Raw genomic sequence first — 23,222 nt, forward strand, 5'->3', positions numbered from 1 at the left:
TCAGAGAAAATCACAGTTCTTTTGTGGGAGCTACCAGAAAAGAGGCTCTCTTTTCCAACAGATTTGGAGTTATAAAGTATACAAACCTGAAGTTTTAGTGCTCATTTTACTGCTATAATGGGAAAGCCTACCTGAGACTGGAGACAAGATATGAAGGAAAAACTGAGTAGTGGTATCACTGTGATGCTAACACATCTGAAGCCAGCTCTACTCCTGGACCTATCAATTACATAAACTAACATACTTCCTTTCCACTTAAGACAATTAGAACTGCCATTTCCTATTACTTGCACGAAAAAGTTCTGACGTAAGAATGAATAAAACTGGATGATAAAGTGAGTTTTATACTTCTTGACTGGTACTTGGAGCCATATAGACCCAACCAAAGAATATAAACCAACAGAAATGTTTGCTATTTCAATTCTTTTCATATTATAGACCTAACATTTTCAAAAATATATCCACACAACCTTTTTTATCTCAAGTATAATTTGAAGTAAACACCATTTCCTAAATAAATCAATTTCTTAAAATGAATTGAGAAAACATTTTTTTCCATGTTTATTAGTTGTTCCATTTCTCCCTTCCAAAACAGAAAAGAATTTGGTAAAAAGAATTTTCATCAATGTAATAACTTACATAATATGAGAGGGCAAACCCTCAGAGATTACTGTTGACACCAAATTGAGCGGGATGATTAATAGGCCAGAACTAATAATATGATTAGTTAAGTTGACCTGTGCTAGCTGAAGGTAAACAAACATGCTGAAATTTAATACAGACAAATGAAGAATAGATTAGATAGGGAAAAAATATAAGCTTTGCACAAATGAGACAAAGAAAATTTTCACAGTTAATGGAGTTCCAAGAGACACAAAAGAATCAGTAATGAAATGCTGCTTTTAAAAAAGGCAAGTTAAATTATAAATTATGAACTTAAATACACTACATTTTAAAATCATATATACATAAACGTCATCATTTTACAGCTTCATAGTAAATAACATATATTGAATCCTTTTTGAGCATTTCCTATACACCAGGTACTAGTCTTAACCACTTTACCCATTGAGTCCATTTATCCTGACAAGGCACATACTATTATATCCATTTTACAGATGAGGAAAATGAGACATCAACAAGTTGAGTAGCTGACTCAAATTCCCATACCTATTTAAGAGTTGGCACCAGCATTCAAATCCAAGAAGTCTGATTGCAGGACTTTTGCTCTTAATTCTTAGGTTTGTTGCCTTTATTATCAATGTTTTTACCTTTACCATCATTTTACTAGCATCTTTCATATGTATTGTATCATCTGAACCTCCGTAACAGAGAGGTATTACCATATTTTCCAATTCTAAAACACCTTTAGTTGTAAGGACCACCTTCTATTTAACACAACTTAATATCAAAATAAAGATAATTTAATAGAATAATTTTTTATTATTAACCCACAATTGCATACATTTATCCACCATTTTCCCTGTAGTATCACTATTGCACACATTTACCCACCATTTTCCCTCTTAATTAAACATTAAGTCAAAGCAATGTTTTGCAGTTTTCATTGTATAAGCCTTTCTCCCTCCTTGGTTAAATTTATTCTTAAGTATTTTATTCGTTTTGATGGTACTATAAATGGAATTGTTTTCTTAATTTCCTTTCTGAATTGTTTACTTCTAGTGTATAAAAATACGGCTATGTGTTGATTTTGTATTCTGCAACTTTGCTAAGTTTGTTTGTCAGATCTAAAAGTGCGTTTGTGGAATCTTTAAGATTTTCTTCATATAAAAAAACATAACAGTATGGAGGCTCCTCAAAAAATTAAAAATAGAACTGCCATATGATCCATCAATCCCACTTCTTGGTGTTTATCCAAAAGAATTAATATTGGGTTATCAAAGAATCCATGTTCCAGAGATCTGCTATACAACACTGCGGTTATAGTTAACAACACTGTACTATACACCTAAAATTTTGTTAAGGGGGTAGATCTCATGTTATTTACCACAATAATTTTTTTTAATCATGTTATTGACAAACAAATAATTTTACTTCTCCCTTTCTAATTTGAATGCCTTTTGTTTCTTTTTCTTGCCTAACTGCTCTGGCTAGAACTTCCTCTACTATGTTGAAAAGAAGTGGAAAAAGCAGGCATCCTCATCTTGCTCCTGATCATAGGGGAAAAGGTTTTAATCTTTCACCGTTCAGTATGATGCTAGCTGTGGGTTTTTCATACATGAACTTTATCATGTTGAGGAAGTTCCCTTCTATTTCTAGTTAACTGAATACTTTAATCATGAAAGGGTGCTGAATTTTGTCAATGCATTTTCTGCATAAAGATAATCACAATTTTTTCCTTCACTCTATTAAAGTGGTGTATTGACCGACTTTCATATGATGAACCATCTTTGCAAGTGTTTCATTGTCTTTTCCTGGAAATAAACTGAAAAGTCAGGAAATACAAAGCATTTTTTTTCAGCCAAATTGAACCTTTGACTGAAAAATACTGTCAGCTTACCTATAACATAATGTGAAAAGATCTGCTGCGTTTCAATCCATAGTTTAGTAAAATACTAGCAGTGTGTTACCTTCACCTATACACATTCCACCAATCTGTTATTTGGCCTACTTAGCAAACTCCTCTTTTAAATACTGCTCTGGGGGTTGTCTACTAATCATTCATGCAGACTCCGTAGAGAATTACCTCGACCAGAATCTGCAATTGCTTAACGTCTATCTGAAAGATAGTAGGAACAAGAATTTCTACAGTGGAATTGGAAGAAGGGATAATTTTAGCACATGCGTACGGAGATAATACTCATCCAGTCCGTTAAAGACCTAAATGTAAGGCCAGACACTATAAAACTCTTAGAGGAAAACAGGCAGAACACGCTATGACATAAATCACAGCAAGATCCTTTTTGACCCACCTCCTAGAGAAATGGAAATAAAAACAAAAATAAACAAATGGGACCTAAGGAAACTTAAAACCTTTTACACAACAAAGAAAACCATAAACTAGATGAAAAGACAACCCTCAGAATGGGAGAAAATATTTGCAAACAAAGCAACTGACAAAGGATTAATCTCCAAAATATACAAGCAGCTCATGCAGCTCAACATCAAAAAAACAAACAACCCAATCCAAAAATGGGCAGAAGACCTAAATAGACATTTCTCCAAAGAAGACATACATATGGCCAACCAACACTTGAAAAGATGCTCAACATCACTAATCATTAGAGAAATGCAAATCAAAACCACACTGAGGTATCATACATGGTCAGAATGGCCATCATCAAAAAATCTAGAAACAATAAATGCTGGAGAGGGTGTGGAGAAAAGGGAACCCTCCTGCACTGTTGGTGGGAATGTAAATTGATACAGCCACGATGGAGAACAGTATGGAGATTCTTTAAAAAAACTAAAAATAGAACTACCATATGACCCAGCAATCCCACTACTGGGCATGTACCCTGAGAAAACCATAATTTAAAAAGAGACATGTACCACAATGTTCACTGCAGCACAATCTACAATAGCCAGGACATGGAAACAACCTAAATGTCCACTGACAGATGAATGGATAAAGAAGATGTGGCACATATATACGATGGAATATTACTCCGCCATGAAACGGAACGAAATTGAGTTATTTGTAGTGAAGTGGATGGACCTAGAGTCTGTCATACAGAGTGAAGTAAGTCAGAAAGAGAAAAACAAATACTGTATGCTAACACATATATATGGAATCTAGAAAAATGCTACTGATGAACCTAGTGGTAGGGCAGGAATAAAGATGCAGACATTGAGAACAGACTTGAAGACACAGCAGGGGAAAGGGAGGCTGGGACGTAGTGAGAGAGGAGCACTGACATATATACACTACCAAACGTAAAACAGATAGCTAGTGAGAAGCAGCTGCATGGCACAGGGAGATCAGCTCGGTGCTTTGTGACCTCCTAGAGGGGTGGGATAGGGAGGGTGGGGGGGAGGCTAAAGAGTGAGGGAATATGGGGATATATGTATGCATATAGCTGATTCACTTTTTTGTACAGCAGAAAGTAACACAACATTGTAAAGCAATTATACTCCAATAAAGATACATTTAAAAAAATACTCATCCAGTCTGAATTTCAAGTATTCTGTATAATTATTGGACCATATGTCTCAATTTCTAGTTGAGAAAATGTAACTCTATTTGGAGCACTTACATGAACATTGGTGCTGCTGAGGGAAAGCAGTTAGGAGGGTTAAGAATATCTAATATGATCTATTTTGCTTAAAGCTCCTAGTTCAGGGTCTACTGGACTATTATACAAATATGGTTTATGCTATATAGTCTACGTGATTCAGTAGAAGACTCAATGTATTAGCATACTAACATATCACTCATTCAAACAATTGCTGATATGTTACTATACTAGACGCTTCTGATACAGAGATGAACAAACAGAACAACTTCTTTGCCCTCCTGGACCTTAGTCTTAAGATAGAGGAAAAAAAGAGAGAAATTATAACACAATGGCTAAATACAAACATGTATTTGATGCACTAAAAGCTGACTGCCAGACAAACAAAAAAGTGTTCAAATAAATTGTACTTACTATCATTATTACCAGGCAGAAACAAGTACAGAGAGAAATATACTGAGGAAATAAGAAGGCAAGAAATTTGTTGTTCATTCATTACTCATTCACTTAGACATCTATTGTACATCTATATGCCTAGATACTGGGAATAATAAAATTAGTATCAATAAGAAACCATCATCCCTGACATTGAGAACTCAGTCCAGCGGGAAAAAAAGACAGTAACAATTCATTGTAATAAGTACATCAAGAGGGAGCAAACACAGTTGCTATGGCATCAGTGACACCCAAGGGAGACATATGAAGAAAAGTCATGTCTGAATTACTTCATAACAAACTAAGAAAAAGCTGAGGAAGTCACTTACAAGTGACACCTAAACTAAATCATAAAGGAACCAGTCAAGCAACTGCAAAGAGCACTCCTATCTCAAGGCTCTTGTACTTGCTGTTCCCTCTACCTGGAACATCCCCACAGATATTCATTCATATGTCTCACTTCTTATTTCATTCAGATCTCTGATCAAATATAACATCCTCAGAGAGGCCTTTCTGACCACCCTATCTAAAGTGCCACCTTATGGCACTCTCTTCCCTAATCCTGTTCTATTGTTCTTCCTAGCTCTTATCACTATCTGACATATTTATTATCTATTTGTTTCTATTGGTCTCCCTGACTAGAAACATTAACCCATGGGGCCAGTGACTTGTCTTGCTCACTATGTAATGTCATAATACGGACACCAGTGCTTTGCAGATAGTAGGTACTGAGTATTTGTCAAATGAATGAAGCAAAGGAAAGGAATGAATTTCAGGTACAGCAAGAAACATATAGCAGAAAGTTATGACAAATGGACCATGGCTGGGTGCTCTTAACCAATAATAATTGTAATTGCAAATATTTATATTTATTAAGGACTTACTATGGACCAGGCACTATTCTCAGCACTTGTATTATCTCATCTAACTTTCACAATTCTATGGACACTCTTACACCTTACATATGAAGACTCTTAAACACAAAGAGATTAAATGACTTGCCCAAATTCACACAGCTAGCAAACGGCAGAACTAGAATTTCAAGCCATGCAGAACAATGCCAGAGCTCACTCTTTTAACCACTGCCCCAAAACATAGGAAACTGACAACCTCTCTGGGTTGTTTCCATGGAAGTAAGGGAAGGAGGGAGGGAATACCTACTATAAGCAGTCTTTGTGAATATTACATGCTTCATATATTTAAAACCCTATATGTATTACTCATTAGTAGCATTATTAGTTTTTTAAAATATGAACCACATTTACCATGCAAAAAGCTAAGTAATTTGTCATCCCTTGCACTTCTGATTCTGATTCAGAATAGGACTGGGCTGAGGTCTAAGAATTTACATTTCTAAGAAGTTCTCAGGTGACACTGATAGTACAGGACCACTCTCAAGAAACCCTGAGCTACATAACCAAAATGTGAATTAAACCCCTTTCAAATAATACTAGATTTCCTAAACAATCAATGGCTGAACTAGGCACCTTCAAAGTACTGAAAAAATAAATAAACAAGGGCTTCCCTGGTGGCACAGTGGTTGAGAGTCTGCCTGCTGATGCAGGGGACACGGGTTCACGCCCCGGTCCGGGGGGATCCCGCGTGCCGCGAAGCGGCTGGACCCGTGGGCCATGGCTGCTGGGCCTGTGCGCCCGGAGCCTGTGCTCCGCGGCGGGAGAGGCCACAACAGTGAGAGGCCCGCGTACCGCAAAAAAAATAATAAAAATAAAATAAAATAAATAAATAAATACACACACACACACACACACACACACACACACACACACACACACACGTATGCTTTCTCCCAAAGGTCAGGAACAAGACAATAATGTTCACTCTCGACACTTCGATGCAACATCGTACTGGAGGTTCTAGCCAGGGAAATTAGACAAGAACAAGAAATAAAAGGCACCCAGATTGGAAAAGAGGAGGTAAAACTATCTCTATTCACAGATGACATGCTCTAATATATAAAAATTCCCAAGGAATCTACTAAAAAACTATTAGAACTAACAAATAAGTTCAGGAAAGTTGCAAAATACAAAGGTAATATACAAAGATTATTTGTATTTTTATATACTTGTAATATACAATGTAAAAATGCAATTAAGAAATCAATTCCGTTCAAATAAGAATAAGTCAAAAAGAACAAAATATTTAAGAATAAATTTAACAAAGAAGTACAAAACTCATACTCTTAAAAGTACAAGACATTGTTGAACAAAATTATATATATAAATGGAAAAAAATCCCATGTTCATGGGTCAGAAGACTTAACATTGTTAAGATAGCATTACTCCCACTAATCACAAAGTCAGTGCAATCTCTATGAGAATTCCAAATGACTTCTTTGTAGAAACTGGCAAGCTGATTCTAAAATTCATAAGGAATTGCAAGAAACATGGAATAGCCAAACATTCATGAAAAAGAAAAACAAAGTTAAAGGACTAGTACTTTCCAATTTCAAAACTTACTATAAAGCAACTGTAATCAAGACAGTGCTATACTACACATGGAGAGACATACAGATCAACGTTATAGAATTAAGAGTCCAGAAATAAACTCATGCATCTATGGCCAAATGATTTTTAAAAGATCATTCAATGTGGAAAGAATAGTCTTTTCAATAAATGGTGCTGTGACAATCGTATATCCATGCAAAAGAATGTATTACCTTACATCATATACAAAAATTAACTTAAAACAGATCAAAGACCCAAGTGTAAAAGCTAAATTTATAAAACCCTTAGAAGAAAACATAGGGATAAATCTTCATGACTTGAGATTTGCCAAGGGATTCTTAAATATCACACAAAAAGCACAAGTAACAAAAGAGAAACAAATAACTTGGGGTCATAAATTTTGAAGTTTTGTACATCAAAGGACATTATCAAGAGAGCAAAAAAACAATCCACAGAATGGGAGAAAATATTTGCACATCACCTATCTCATTAGGAACTTTTATCTAGAATATATAAAGAACTCTCACAACTCAATAATAAAAAGACAAACAATGGGCAAAGGATGAGAATGGACATTTTTCCAGAGGAGATACACAAATGGCTGACAAGCATATGAAAAGGTGCTGGACATCATTCGTCATCAAGGAAATGCAAATCAAAACCACAATGAGATTCTATTTCACACCCACTAGGATGGCCAGAATTGAACAATCAGATAGTAACAATTATTTGAGAGGATGTGGAGAAATCCTCATCCTCACACACTGCTGGTGGGAATACAAAATGGTACAGCTGCTTTGGAAATAGTCTGTCAGTTCCTCAAGCAATTAAACACAGAGTTACTACATGACCTGATATATCCAGCAGAAATGAAAACACGTATCCACACAAAAACTTATACATGAATGTTTATAGCAGGATTATTTATAATAGCCAAAAGGTGGAAACAACCTAAATGCCCATCAATGGATAAACAAAATGTGGTTTAACCATAAAACTGAGTATTATTCGGCCATAAAAAGCAATGAAGTACTGATACTTGTTACACTTGGATAAACTTCAAAAACATGTTAAGTGAAAGAATCCAGCAACAAGAGTCCACGTATTATGTGATTACATTCATACAAAGTCCAGAATAGGAAAATCTATTGAGACAGAAAGTAGATTAGTGATTGCTTAGGGCTGGGGGAAGCATGGAGGAGAAGGGATGATACCTAAAGGGTAAGAGATTACTTTTTCACGTGATACAAATGCTCTAATATTGACCATGGTGATGGCTGCACACGACTATAAACAGACTAAAAACCACTGAATTGTACATTTTAAATGGATAAATTGTATAATATGTGAATCGTACATCAATATGGCTGTTTAAAAAGTGACTTTTTTTTAAATTTTAAAGAAATAGGACTTCCCTGGTAGCGCAGTGGTTAAGAATCCGCCTGCCAATGCAGGGGACAGGGGTTCGATCCCTGGTCCGGGAAGATCCCACATGCCACAGAGCAACTAAGCCCATGAGCCACAACACTGAGCCTGTGCTCTAAAGCCTGTGAGCCACAACTACTGAGCCCACGCACCACAACTACTGAAGCCCACGCACTCCAGGGCCCGCGTGACTCAACTACTGAGCCCGTGTACCACAACTACTTAAGCCTGCGCACCTAGAGCCCACGCTCTGCCACAAGAGAAGCCACCACAACGAGAAGCCCGTGCACCGCAATGAAGAGTAGCTCCCACTCTCCGCAACTAGAGGAAGCCCACGCTCAGCAACGAAGACCCAATGCAGCCAAAGAAAAAATAAAAAGAATGAAATAATAGGGCAGGAAGCTCAAAGAACATCTCTTAACAACTAAACAATTTTTAAACATTTTATAAATTCAGTACCTCTAGTACTTTTATTAAAATTACTTGAGGACTGGGGCTTCCCTAGTGGCACAGTGGTTAAGAATCCGCCTGCCAATACAGGGGACACGGGTTCGAGCCTTGGTCCAGGAAGATCCCACGTGCTGCGGAGCAACTAAGCCCGTGCATCACAACTACTGAGCCTGTGCTCTAGAGCCTGCAAGCCAAAACTACTGAGCCTGCATGCTGCAACTACTGAAGCCCGCGTGCCCAGAGCCCGTGCTCCGCAACAAAAGAAGCTACCGCAATAAGCCCGTGCAGCACAATGAAGAGTAGCCCCCGCTCACCACAACTAGAGAAAGCCCACGCGCAGCAACCAAGACCCAACGCAACCAAAAATAAATTAAAATACATTTTTAAAGTATTAAAAAAATAAATAAAATAAAAGTACTTGATATGGCTCATATTTCTAAATGCAGATATAGTTCAAAAGATAATTACTTTTTTTGGTTAGGTTAAAGGAAAATAAGTCTTGTTTACCTCAATCTGTAAACACTAGTACTCGTAAAATGTCTGTACTAAAATAAGAAAGAAGGTAGCTGTAAAAAGATATGAGGGGGCTTCCCTGGTGGCGCAGTGCTTGGGAGTCCGCCTGCCGATGCAGGGGACACGGGTTCGGGCCCCGGTCCAGGAAGATCCCACATGCCGCAGAGCGGCTGGGCCCGTAAACCATGGTCGCTGAGCCTGAGCATACGGAGCCTGTGCTCCGTGGCGGGAGAGGCCACAACAGTGAGAGGCCCACGAATCACAAAAAAAAAAAAAAAAAGCTATGAGGGTATAAAAGAAAAAAACTGCCAAGCACAGAGACAAACCAGGACATCTCAGTTAAGTTTAGCTCAAAGTACAATCAACAGAGTTAAGTTTCTGAACTGTTCTAAAGTGCCAGATGGTCCCATCTACCCCCAGATCTTACATGACCCTGCCTAAAAGTGTGCCAGAAAAAAACAAAAGCAAAGAACAGAATGTAGAGAGCAGACTAAGAATGAAAGCAACCTAGCCTGCAAAAAAAGAGGTATGCAAACTGAAATCATCCAATCTTCTTCAGGCTCACAACTTACAATGCCAATTTCCCATGCTAAGTGAACTTTATAATCTTTAAATGGTCTTTGCAGCCAAATTAAATATACTCAACTTAATTCCTTCACAGTAGTTTTTTGAGATTATTGCTCTTGAGTAAATTACTGCTGCTGTCTGCTTTGCCATTCAAGATCTTATAAACTAAATGAAAATCACTCAAGTTTAACCTCAAAATTCAAAGGTATACACAGAAAAATAACTCAATTATGGTCAATACCATTTATAACTCTACAAAAAAGAATTCAGCAAATGGCATATCAAAGGTTATTTGCAACAGCATTCATTATAATTGATATATAAATGATCTGTAGTCATTAGGGCTTGACTAACTATAAAACATCCAATCAATGAATATATTCTAAAGACATTAAAAAGATGCTATGCACAGGGAGATCAGCTCAATGCTTTGTGATGACCTAGAGAGGTGGGATAGGGAGGGTGGGAGGGAGGCTCAAGAGTGAGGGCATATGGGGATATATGTATACAGCTGATTCACTTTGTTGTACAGCAGAAACTAACACAACATTGTAAAGCGATTATACTCCAGTAAAGATGGAAAAAAAACAAACAAAAACGATGCTATGAAGACCACATAGAAAGAAAACACCTATATGTTAAGTTAAAAAAAATAAAATACAAAGCTATACATATGTGTATATATGTATGTATGTGTGTGTGTATGTGTGTGAGACAGAGACAGAGAGAATGCAAGAGAGAGGTTACAACAATGTTTAAAAAAAACATGTAAAGAGAAAAAAATGTAAAGAAAAAACCAAAAATTTAAAGAATGGGGTGGATGGTGATCCATGCTTTCCTTGCTATACTTCTGCATGTTACAAGTTTTTTTTGTTTGTTTGTTTTTAGTTTTGTTTTGTTTTGTTTTTGCGGTATGCAGGCCTCTCACTGCTGTGGCCTCTCCCGTTGCGGAGCACAGGCTCCGGATGCACAGGCTCAGCGGCCATGGCTCACGGGCCTAGCCGCTCCGCGGCATGTGGGATCTTCCCAGACTGGGGCACGAACCCATGTCCCCTGCATCAGCAGGCAGACACTCAACCACTGTGCCACCAGGGAAGCCCTACAAGTTTTTTTAATGAGTGAAGAATTTTGGAAATAAAAAAAATTTTTAATAATATTCATATGAATTCTGTATATAAGTACCAATAATAATAACAGCACTGCTATTTACTTAATGTTTCTTACATTCCAACAATGTATATACATCATAGATAAGGAAAAGGAAGTCAGAGAGTTTAAGTGACTTGCCATGGTCACCCAGAGAGAGTACAAGTGGCAGAGGGAGAATTCAAATCCAGGTTTGTCTTGTACTAAGTCTAGTGTCCTCCCCACTATAAAAAATCATGATACTCTTATTATTTTACATACTATTTTAGAGCATGTCAAAGATCGTTTCAGCCTATCCTTGAAATCCCTTCCTAATGTCTTGTGCTCTAGGTTAAAAATGCTTGCTTTATTACAAAGAAAAAGAGAATAAATTATAAGAAAATGGACATGATATTTCGCCAATGTGGACCTGATGCACCAAAATACAATTTGACTTGAATCAAATATTCCTATGGTTTTATGTTATCCTTTTAAGTACAATTTAAAATGCTGGGACTTCCCTGGTGGTCCAGTGGTTGAGTCTCCTCGCTCCCAATGCAGGGGGCCCGGGTTTGATCCCTGGTCTGGGAACTAGATCCTGCATGCCGCAACTAAGACCCAGTGGAGCCAAATAAGTAAATAAATAAATGTCATCCACAGTAGCAATCTTGGACACTGTAAAACACTGAAAAAATTAAAAACTAAATTACCACAAAAAGTTTCATCATAAATCAGGATACTCCACAGCACCCAAGTGCCTTTCTTCTATCATCCTGTATCATAGTACTCATCACCCCAGAGTCAGTGTTTATCTCCCTAAAAGACTAAAAGGTACTTCAGTGCATGAACCTAGGTCTTACTCTCTTTGTATGTCCAAGACCTAACACAGTGGGGACACAGGAGGCATTCAGTAAATGTTTTCTGAAATAAAAGAGGGTGGACCAGCAATAATGGAAGCACTTTTAATGCATGTAAGCTTCATATTTTTAGTATATGCATAATGATGTAACTGTGTTGTACCTAGTGAATACAAGATGGAATGAAGTTACCAATAATCCTTGGTATCAGTGAGTTATGAAAATTTTAATTAAGTGTAACATTTCATAAAAATTAACAGCCCTATAAATAACTAAAATCTAGCTATTATAAACATTTGGCTAGTGATCGTAGTAGTAGTAGTAGTTGTTGTTGTTAATAGCTGCTACCATTTAAACTGATCCAAGACATTAATAAACATTTCACATATTCTTCACAACAAATCCTGCAGGTTAAGTTTATTTGCCATTTTATAGGTAAAAAAAGAAAGAGGCTAAGAAACTTGTTACACAATCAAACAAAAGATTGAAACCTAAGACATTCTGACTGCAAAGCCTGAGACTCCCATTTTTTCAACAATTTTTCATATCTGGAACACCAGAAATCCCCAGACCTAGCAGTTCTATTTTACTTAGTAAAATAGTTTGTAAAAAACTATTTTTACAGGGAAAATTTTCTCTGATACACAGTATGATCTTTATTAGTATGATACTGAAGGAACTCCAAGTCCAAACTACCATGTCCAAGAGACTATTAGCTTAAATGTAAATACTGGCGTGACGTATACTAACCTAAATAAGCTTAGGTTTTCATAAGCAATAAATTCCTAGAGGTAGGGGCTTCCCTGGTGGCGCAGTGGTTGAGAGTCTGCCTGCCGATGCAGGGGACACAGGTTCGTGCCCCGGTCCGGGAAGATCCCACATGCCGTGGAGCGGCTGGGCCCGTGAGCCATGGCCGCTGAGCCTGCGCGTCCGGAGCCTGTGCTCCACAACGGGAGAGGCCACAACAGTGAGAGGCCCGGGTACCGTAAAAAAAAAAAAAAAATTCCTAGAGGTAGCAAAATGTAAAACTACTTTCTATCATGTCTACAAAAACCCTCCACTATAACTTGGTACAACAGTCACTTTCTAGAGATGTGGTCTATGCAATGAAAAGTTGATTTTCACATAAGATGTTGCAGCCTAGAACATATGTTCAGTGATAACCAAGGAATGGTACCATTAATTAGTTCTGTCAGAGCTATTTTGCCCTCAGAAATACAGACTCGTTCAATTTATATAAGTTGTTTACACTACCTAGGTTATAACCCTGGCTCTACCACTTAGCAGTAGCTTGACCTTGAACAAGTTACTTCACCTGTGTGCCTAAGTTTTCTCTTTTTATAAAACAATAATAATGATGATCTGATTAACAGGTTGTAAAGATTATTGAAAACAGTGCCTGACAAATCATAAGTTCTCAATATGTGTTAATTATTATTATCCCCAAACTGACCTCTTCTCTGTCTCTGTCTCTCTCTCACACACACACACACACACACACACACACACACACACTCACACACACACTGACACACAGATCCCACTGAGTAATTTGCTCCTTTTACATAACAATAGAGGAATGTAATATCATGTGAATGTTCATTTTTATCCCTATATTTGTCTGAAATATTGTCAATGGCTGTTTACAGGAAGCAGCAAATGTGCTTTAGAACAGATGTGCCCAGGTTCAAATCTCAAATCTACCACTTACAACACAACCCTGAGTAAGTAATGCAGATTAATCCCTACTCGTAGAAAGCCTGTGAATATTAAGTGAAATAATATATGTAAATCACCTAAAAGTACCTACCGCTTAGTAGTTTACATAACATCAGTCCTCTTCCTTCTCAATAGTGGCATAAGAATGTTTTCCTTCCAGGATCTTTGCATTAATATTTAGCCCACTAGATAGAATTGTTCCACAACTAAAATAAGACCACACTAAGAAAGGCAGAGAAATCACACATAAAATTAAGTTCACAATTTTCAGTTGTCTTATCATTTTTTTAAGCTCAATATCCATGCACAATTAGTCATTCATGGCTCATGGCAGGTTTAAAAATTAAAATATGAAGATAAACTATTCCCTCTGTCCCTATCCCAAGAAAGCACATATTTCTGTAATTCCCAAATGCCTTAGTGGACCACTAACTTTAAAAAGTATATTTAAATCAGTGATTCTCAACTTGGGGCAATTTTGTGCCCCAGAAAATATCTGGCAATGTCTGGAAATATTTTGATGGCCCCAGCTGGGAAGAATGCTACTAGCATCTTGTGGATAAGGACGCTGCAAAACACCCCACAATGCACAGGACAGCCCTCCACACAAAAGAATTATCTGGCCCAAAATGTCAACAGTGCCAAGGTTGAGAAGCCATGATCTTAAAAAAAAAAGTATTATAATATAGAAGTTTTCTCCCCAAAAGTATGTTCTTGGCCAAATTTTTACTGAAGACATAACAAGAAATAAGCAGCCTGATTATTTCAGAGGGGAAACTCCTGGTCCTGTTAAATCCCCATTACAAAATTCCCAATCTAAAGAGGAAGTGAGGCTTACTTTTCTTTGCATAGTTGTACTGCGTAAAAACAAGTTTTTATAAGAGCTCCAACCTTATTTTTTCTTTTTTTAAACTGAAGCGTTCTTGATGTACAATATCAGTTACAATTGTACAATATAGTGATTCACAGTTTTAAAGGTTACACCCCATTTATAGTTACTATGAAATACTGGCTATATTCCCCATGTTGTACAATATATCCTTGTAGCTTATTTTATACATAATATTTTGTACCTCTTAATCCCCTACCACTATATCGCCCCTCCCCTTTCCCTCTCCTCATGGAACCACTAGTTTCTTCTTTATATCTGTGACTGCTTCTTTTTGTTATATTCACTAGCTTGTTGTATTTTTTAGACTCCACATATAAGTGCTATCATACAGTATTTGTTGTTCTCTGTCTGATTTATTTCACTTAGCATAATACCCTCCAAGTTCATCCATGTTGCTACAAATGGCAAAATTTCATTCTTTTTTATGGCTGAGTAATATTTCCATTGTATATATATACATACCACATTTTTTTATCCAGTCACCTGTTGATAGACACAGGTTGCTTCCATATCTTGACAATTGTAAATAATGTTGCTATGAACATTGGGGTGCATGTATATTTTCAAATTAGTGTTCTTGTGTTTTTCTGGACATATACCCAGGAATGGAATTGGTGGGTTACATGGTAGTTCTATTTTGAATTTTTTGAGAAACCTCCATACTGTTTTTCACAGTGGCTACATCAATTTACATCCAACAGTGTATGGAGGTTCCCTTTTCTCCACATCCGCACCAACATTTGTTATTTGTGTTCTTTTCTATGACAGTCATTCTGACAGGTGTGTGATATCTCATTATGGTTTTGGTTTGCATTGTCCCTTATGATTAGCAATGTTGAGTATATTTTCATGTGCCTGTTGGTCATCTGCATGTCCTCTTTGCAAAAATGCCTATTCAGTTCTTCTGTCCACTTTCTAATCAGGTTGTTTTGTTTTGTTTTGTTTTATTGCGGTATGCGGGCCTCTCACTGTTGTGGCCTCCCCCATTGCGGAGCACAGCCTCCGGACATGCAGGCTCAGCGGCCATGGCTCACGGGCCCAGCTGCTCCGCAGCATGTGGGATCCTCCCAGACCGGGGCACGAACCCGTGTCCCCTGCATCCCCTGCATCGGCAGGCGGACTCTCAACCACTGCCCCACCAGGGAAGCCCCGGTTGTTTTTTTGATGTTGAGTTATGAGCTATCTATATATGTTGGATATAAACTCCTTATCAGTCATATCATTTGCAAATATTTTCTCCCACTCAGTAGGTTGTCTTTTTGTTTTGTTGATGGTTTCCTTTGCTGTGCAAAAGCTTTATGTTTAATTAGGTCCATTTGTTTATTTTTGCTTTTATTTCCTTTGCTTTAGGAAACAGATCCAAAAAAATGTTGCTACAATTTATGTCAAAGAATGTCCTGCCTATGTTTTCTTCTAGTAGTTTTATGGTTTTACATCTTACATTTAGGTCTTTAATCCATTTGAGTTTATTTTTGTATACGGTGTTAGAGAATGCTCTAATTTCATTCTTTTATATGTAGATGTCCAGTTTTCCCAGCACCATTTACTGAAGAGATTGTCTTTTCTCCATTGTATATTCTTGCCTCCTTTGTCATAGGTTAACTGACCATAAGTGCATGGGTTTATTTCTGGGCTCTCTATTCTGTTCCATTGATCTATGTGTCTGTTTTTGTGCCAGTACCATACTGCTTTGATTACTGTAGCTTTGTAGTACCAACCATTATTTTTTAATTGCACTTGCAATTATTAAAGCATTATTTATATCACAAAGTTTCTTGTATCTCACTTCTATCTTACTTTTGTACAAAATATTAAAAAGCTCACATTTATGTGATAGGGAAGCACAGTGCATGAGGCCAACTTTCAACAAACATCATTATTATATACCAGGTTAACAATGACCAAAACTTGATAATATACCATGTTGATGGGGAAAAGGCACAAACACTGTTGATGGTATAAGCTTTCTGAATGTAAACTGGCAGTATCTTTCCAAATTAAAAATATCCTTTGGCCCCAAATTATACCTACTAAAACTTAATGTACATACACATGTACACAAAGATGTATAAAAGAATATTCACTGCAGCACTGTTGGTAACAACAAAAGATCACAAACAATATAAAAGTCCATCGTTAGGTGGCTAGTTAAATAAATTACAGTATATTCATATAAAGGAATATTCTCAAGTGTTGGAGATAATGAGGGAAATCTGTATGTGCTCGTATAGAACAATCTCCTAGATAATTACACTAAATAATAATAACCCACAAAATATGCAGCTTATTCAGAAGAAATATACATACACTCACACTATATATATAGCATATCTTATACATGTGTGTGTTTGTGCATATATGTGTGTGTGTGTATATATATATATGTTTTTTTTTTTTTTTGCATCTACATCACAGACTATTGCTGGAAATACACACAAGAAACATCAAGAATGACTGCCTCGTGGAATGGGATTGAAGTCCAAGAGCAGGATGGAGACTTTCACTAGTATGTGTGAATTTTTTTTTTTCTTTTTTTTTTTTGCACGGTACGCGGGCCTCTCACTGCTGTGGCCTCTCCCGTTGCGGAGCACAGGCTCCAGACGCGCAGGCTCAGCGGCCACGGCTCACGGGCCCAGCCACTCTGCGGCATGTGGGATCTTCCCAGACCGGGGCACGAACCCATGTCCCCTGCATCGGCAGGCGGACTCTCAATCACTGTGCCACCAGAGAAGCCCTGAATTTTTTTTTAACATAAGTTTTACAGTCGGTAAGTAAGACAGCCAGCATAAACCTAAGTCAAAATTCTGAGCCTGACTATTCTCTAGTTTGAAATAATGATAATAATAGTCTACCTTACTGATTATTGTGAAGATCAAATGAGAGAGCATAAAATGCTTCGTAAATTATAAAGCAGCACACAAAATTATAAATTAGTCCTCTGACTGAATTCTCCAAACCAATTGTAATAATAATTTTTATCGTTCTTCTGGCCAATTTCTCTAAACCCAAAGACGGGAATGTTTAAGATGAAATGTGAATATAGATGCCATCTTAGAACACAAAGTTTTACTTAACATATAGCTATTTATTTTTTTAATTGAAGTATAGTTGATATCAATATTACATATAGTTATTGATTTCAATTTAAAAGGGTGAATTTTCAAAAAACTTGTCACACAGAAATGCTAAGTTGGCTGATTACAGAAGAAATACATGCTCACTGTTGAAAAGAAGGTAAGTAAAAATTATAACCATGCTATCATAAAATCTTGGTGTTTTTTTCTTCCAGTCTTTTTTCTATGATGCTTAAGTGAATTAGATTATTTGTCTAAATAAAATGTTTCCATTGTACTGTAATACAGCATTCAAATTACAACATCCCTCAGACTAATAAAAATTTTTAATGAAGACATAATATTTTATCTTGTTGATGAGACTTCCACTACTTTAAAATGAAATTTTAGTATATGGGTTTGCCTAACGAACTCTGCCTAGATTAATTTTTCATTTATTTCTACCAATTCTCTAAATTACCCAGACCTCTATCAATGGATCTTTTTCCCCCCTCCCTCCCTACATACCTCCCTCTCCCATCCCTTCTCTCGCTTAAGCCATTTTACTGATTTTGGTTTCCAGAGTTCCAGTTTTATTAAGTCCAAAATTCACAAAACAAAGAAGCATATAACTGTGTTTAAAATTCCTTGAAGAGCAAGTAAAACACCTTAGATTGAGACCTTAAATTAGACTATTAGTGAGACAGGGGATTAGAACTATGATTCGTCACTAAATAAAGATGCTCAATCTTTTTCTACTACATGTTAGTCTGTTATCATTGTTCTGTCTGCAAATAGAGTGGAAAAAAAAAGAATACACTCTATTGGACAAACCAACTGTTCCTAATTAATTTTAACTGTGACAGCTCCTCCCAAATGCTGAACATTCCAAGCCATTTTTGAAAACTGTTAAATACTGCTCAAGGAAACAAAGATTTCCTGAATATACTGGACTGTAACTGCAGGCAAAAAAGAAAAATATCATTATTGTGCCTTTCCCATAGTAGGAACTCAAATGATATGTCATGTTGAATAAATACTCCTTTTCTGCTTCTGAGAACATGTTATAATTTTCACACTCTGCCCTGTATTTACCATCATAACTGTTAAACCAGACTGCAAAGGTGATACCCATATTAACACATACTGTCTACTTTAATGAAATTGAAAATAAACACCAAAAACTGAAATTATGGGAGATTTTTTCCCTCCAATTTCCAAATTTTCTGTAATGCAGTTTTATCACTCTTGCAATTTAAAAAAAGCATTAAAAAAAAGTATCCTTATAGCATGTATTGTTTTGATCAAATATTAAGACTGTTTTAATTAAGTCCCATTCTAAAGGCTTTTTTATTATTAAAAAAAAGAATCCTTGCTAAATTAAAACAAGAAAACTTCAGCATAAAGCTGAACTGATAGATGATTATTTAAAATACTCATATTATGCCATCTTTCAATAAAATAAAACCTTCCTCATCATCAAGAGCAGTACTTGTACGCCCACAATTGTACTGTCAAGAAGCCATGAAAGGTACTGGAGATTCAGAGGCAAAATATAATGCTTCCATACTCAAGAAGTTTAGTACCTAATTAGGAAAACAAGGCAAACACTGGAAAAAAAGAATAAAAAATACAAGGGAGCAATGGATATGCCAAGCATGTAGTACACAGAGAAGTACAGTGGACAGATTTTGAAGTCGTACAGACTTTGGTTCAAATCTTAGATCACTTACTAATTTATGCAAATTATTTCCCTCATTTGTAAAATGGAGTGTTAGGTTAAGTGAAGTAAAATTCTTGGCATACAGTAACACCCAAAGGGAAGCTAATAGTATTATTATCATTATTATTAGAGATACAGCCTTAAGGAAGAAATGGGCAATCAGCAAAGTTTAAAAAGAGGAAGCATTAATATCTTTTTGTAATCTACCACCATAAGCAAAAATCACAAGAGCTTTCTCACTCAAGTTTTACTTCTTATTGACAAGAATAGAATACCCAGCGAAGAAAGCTAAAATTAAAAAACACTAAGGCTGGACTTCCCTGCTGGTGCAGTGGTTAAGAATCCGCCTGCCAATGCAGGGGACACGGGTTCAATCCCTGGGCCGGGAAGATCCCACATACTGCGAAGCAACTAAGCCCGTGAGCCACAACTACTGAAGCCCACGCACCTAGAGCCCCTGCTGCACAGCAAGAAAAGCTACTACAATGAGAAGCCCACGCACTGAAACTAAGAATAGCCCCCGCTTGCTGCAACTAGAGGAAGCCTGCATGCAGCAACCAAGACCCAACGCAGCCATAAACAAATAAGTAAATAAATTTATTAAAAAAAACCCACTAAGGCTATATAGCACTAAAGTACCATAGGAAAGTCACCACTAGATTTCCAAATCATAGAATATGATCTATAAAAACAATGTTCTTTGGAAAGGTCCTTAGATCAGCTAATTCAAACTCTCCAACTAGAATGGAAGCTCCATGTTTTTTTTTTTGTCTCCAAGCTCCAAGAACTGCCATCTAGTTTGTTCATCAGTATATCCTCAGCACCTAGAATAATTCCTAGTACATAATTAATGGTCAGTACATATTTGTTTAATGAATATTAAAACTAAGAAAACTGAGGCCTGGAGACTTAATGCCATACAGTTAGCTCCTGGAAGAGCTGGGAATGAAACTAACATTTCATTATTCTAATAGTCTATCCTGTCTAGAAGCTAGACCATGATAATTTACATAATTTATTTTGTTGGTTGGGGAACTGGACGGTTGGTTGGCAGGCAGGAGAAAGAGGAAGGAAAGAGTAAATTAAAATATTTTTCAGGTGTTTTTCCCCCAACTGTCAGTTTTGCTTAGTTGATAAAGGCAAAAAATTATATACAAGACAATCCCAGTACAGTACATAGCACATAAAAGGTACTGAACAAACATTGGTTGAATGAATGAACCTACTCCAAAACCATTATCATCTTATGATCAGAGGCAGAAACTAACTTCAGCATCAGTTTAATCTTTGTAACTGTCATACAACCCTTTAGAATTTTCAGCCATTCATAAGACAAACAGTTATTAATCACTTTCTTCCAGATGGGCACTGAGGGAAACAGATGAGTTGAAAGATGTCCCTGCCCTGGAGGATCTCACTTGAGTATAGCTATGTCTAGATGTGTGTTGGGGCAGGGGGGTGATGGTGACATAAACAAATCAATAATGAATGTGAAACCAGGGTGCACTGTTATCTCAGTTTATTTGCCTCAAGCAGTTAAAAAATTAAATTAAAAAACACAAATCAGCAAAGTTTTTAAATAACAAGGAGACACATTAGGGTATATTAACACTTGGGAAGTTTCTTTTTCCTGTGCCTTTACAATATACCTTATTGCCTCTTAATGTCTTAAAATCAAAGTATTCTAAATTGACTTATTTGGCTATTCAATATAAATGAACCATCAGTGTTTGTTCTCTTACATGTAAAACAATGAAGGATAATACTCCTGATTCAGTATTTACTTTGTGTAGGTGTTAATATTTAAATATATAACCACAAGAACATATTTAAATTATTTAACTGTCTATAAAATTGACAGAGCCTGAAGAAAATATCCAGAGATGATAGTAAATAGAAACTGAAAACATGGTCTTACCCAGGGAGAGAATAAAGTATGCACACAACTAAGAAGCAAATCTATAGAAGTCCTCAGGGGAACAAAATCTTCAAGAGGGGAGAACTCCCGCTGGAATTGGACAACAGAGCCAGAGAGCAACAGCCTGCCAAGAGGATCTTGCTTAATGCGTATCACTAACTAGACTATTAAAAAGTGAACACCCAAAAGTCAATGTTGCCATTCCCCGAATCTGAGTTTTCAGGAGGACCCTTCCAAAGAGATTCGCTACCAAGATTAAATCACCATTTTCCAAGTACTCTTCCCCAATATCTGCTTGTCAAAATAGGATAAGCAACACCAAATTAACTGGAAAAGAAACAGACTTCACTTATGAAGCTGAAAATTCCTCCAAGCTGAAGTTAGTTATCTTACCGGAGGCACAAGTTATTAACGTGATTCCTGGTTCCTGTGGAGAACATTTTTCACTCAGTATCTCTATCCTCAAATGCTAGGCAAAAGACCCCCAAAGTCTCTTGATCCCAACACAGGAAACTCTCCCGCCCCAATGTATAGCCTATCCCAGTGTTCTGCCTTAGATGCCCTGACAAATCCAGGCCAAGGAGACTACAAGGTGGCGGGGAGATACTACTACAGTGCAGGCAGGAAGGCTGAGGTGGGCCCCAACGGAGAAGTCCATGGCCACCAGCTCTGCAGAGAACAGGCTGAGAAGGTGAGGTTGGGGTGAGATCTGGTCAAAAAAGCAGGAAGGGACTGACAGGTGCACATCCCCCTCACCATTCAGGACACCACAGGAAGATTACAATTGGCTTTCTTTACAGAGAGCGAGGAACAAGGCTCCCAGAGGGATGCTGAGCGGTTTTCTGGGAAGCACGAGGACTGACTCTGAAGGAAGCAGAATGGCAAGAGAAAAGACCCTGAGAACAGGTTTTGGTGAAGATTCCCCCAGTACACGTGACCTCTTACGTCCTTCCCAGCACCAAGACTGGTGGGACCATCACACCTGTTCAAGGATGTTACCCTGTTTTCCGCTTGGACAGCGACAGGGAGCCCACCGGGTAGGAGTGGTAGCAGAACTAAGGAGGAAAAGACTGAATAGGGGGATCTGACCCAGCAGGAAACCTGATCAGGAGGAGAAGAGGCTGAATCCAGGAAGGGGCTAGCAAGGTAAGTACGCGCTCTGGTAGAATGAAACTTATGTGGAAGAGAGGCTGACTGGAGAAAACTGTTGGAGAAGGGTTTTCGTCGGACTCCACTGGGAAAAGGCCGGTTTAGAGAGGAAAGACTGGCTTGGAGGCGACCCTGAGCGCCTGGCTCAGGAAGGTGACTCTGCCTGTCCCGAGGGCGAGCCTCGTGTGGGACAAGGGCTGACCCGAGGATGAGGCTGATCCGCGAGAGCTCAACAGGAGCTCACCTGGGTGCTTCTGGCCTGGAAGGAGGAAACTTCCTGGGTGGGTGAAGCAGAACTGGAGTGAGAGGAGCGGGCACACACCAAGCGGGTCGGGGGGCACGGCGGGGTCCGGAGGAGAGGGCGCCGCGTGGGGCGGGGCTGCGGCGCCGACCGGCCGGGGCGGGGTCGCGGCTGCCGCGGCTGAGCTGCCGCCTCGGGATGGCGTCCTCCCCCAGTCACACTCACACTCTCTCTCACTCACACACACACACACACACACTCACACGCGCGCGCGCTCGCTCTCAGTATCGGCCGCCCCGCCAGGGGCAGAGAGAAACTGCCCAGGTCGGTGAACCATAGGACGGTGGGGGAGGGGGCCGGGGACACCGGCCGTCCGAGCCAGGCGGACTGGCGGGTGGCGTTACCTGTGTCAGAGAGAGCTGGGCCGCCGCAGCCATGGTGTTTCCATCATGCACGGGAGGGGAAGGAAGGACTGGCTGACGGGGGCTCGGGGC

At 38.2% G+C, this 23,222-nt stretch overlaps 1 protein-coding gene across 3 annotated transcripts in view; it reads right to left on the reverse strand.

Annotated features, from left to right (window-relative positions):
- Positions 1–23,216, reverse strand: part of EPS15 (epidermal growth factor receptor pathway substrate 15) — a 160,685-nt gene extending 137,469 nt beyond the window's left edge. For all 3 annotated transcript variants that reach the window (XM_024739268.1, XM_024739269.1, XM_024739267.1), the window contains exon 1: positions 23,133–23,216. In XM_024739268.1, coding sequence (XP_024595036.1) covers positions 23,133–23,165 — 33 coding nt within the window. In that variant the 5' untranslated portion in view covers positions 23,166–23,216. The remainder of the gene's footprint in view (positions 1–23,132) is intronic.
- Between the last annotated feature and the right edge of the window lie 6 nt (positions 23,217–23,222).

The sequence above is a fragment of the Neophocaena asiaeorientalis genome, unplaced genomic scaffold (genome assembly GCF_003031525.2).
Source record: "Neophocaena asiaeorientalis asiaeorientalis breed wild unplaced genomic scaffold, Neophocaena_asiaeorientalis_V1.1 scaffold138, whole genome shotgun sequence".
In the NCBI taxonomy this organism is placed as follows: domain Eukaryota; kingdom Metazoa; phylum Chordata; class Mammalia; order Artiodactyla; family Phocoenidae; genus Neophocaena; species Neophocaena asiaeorientalis.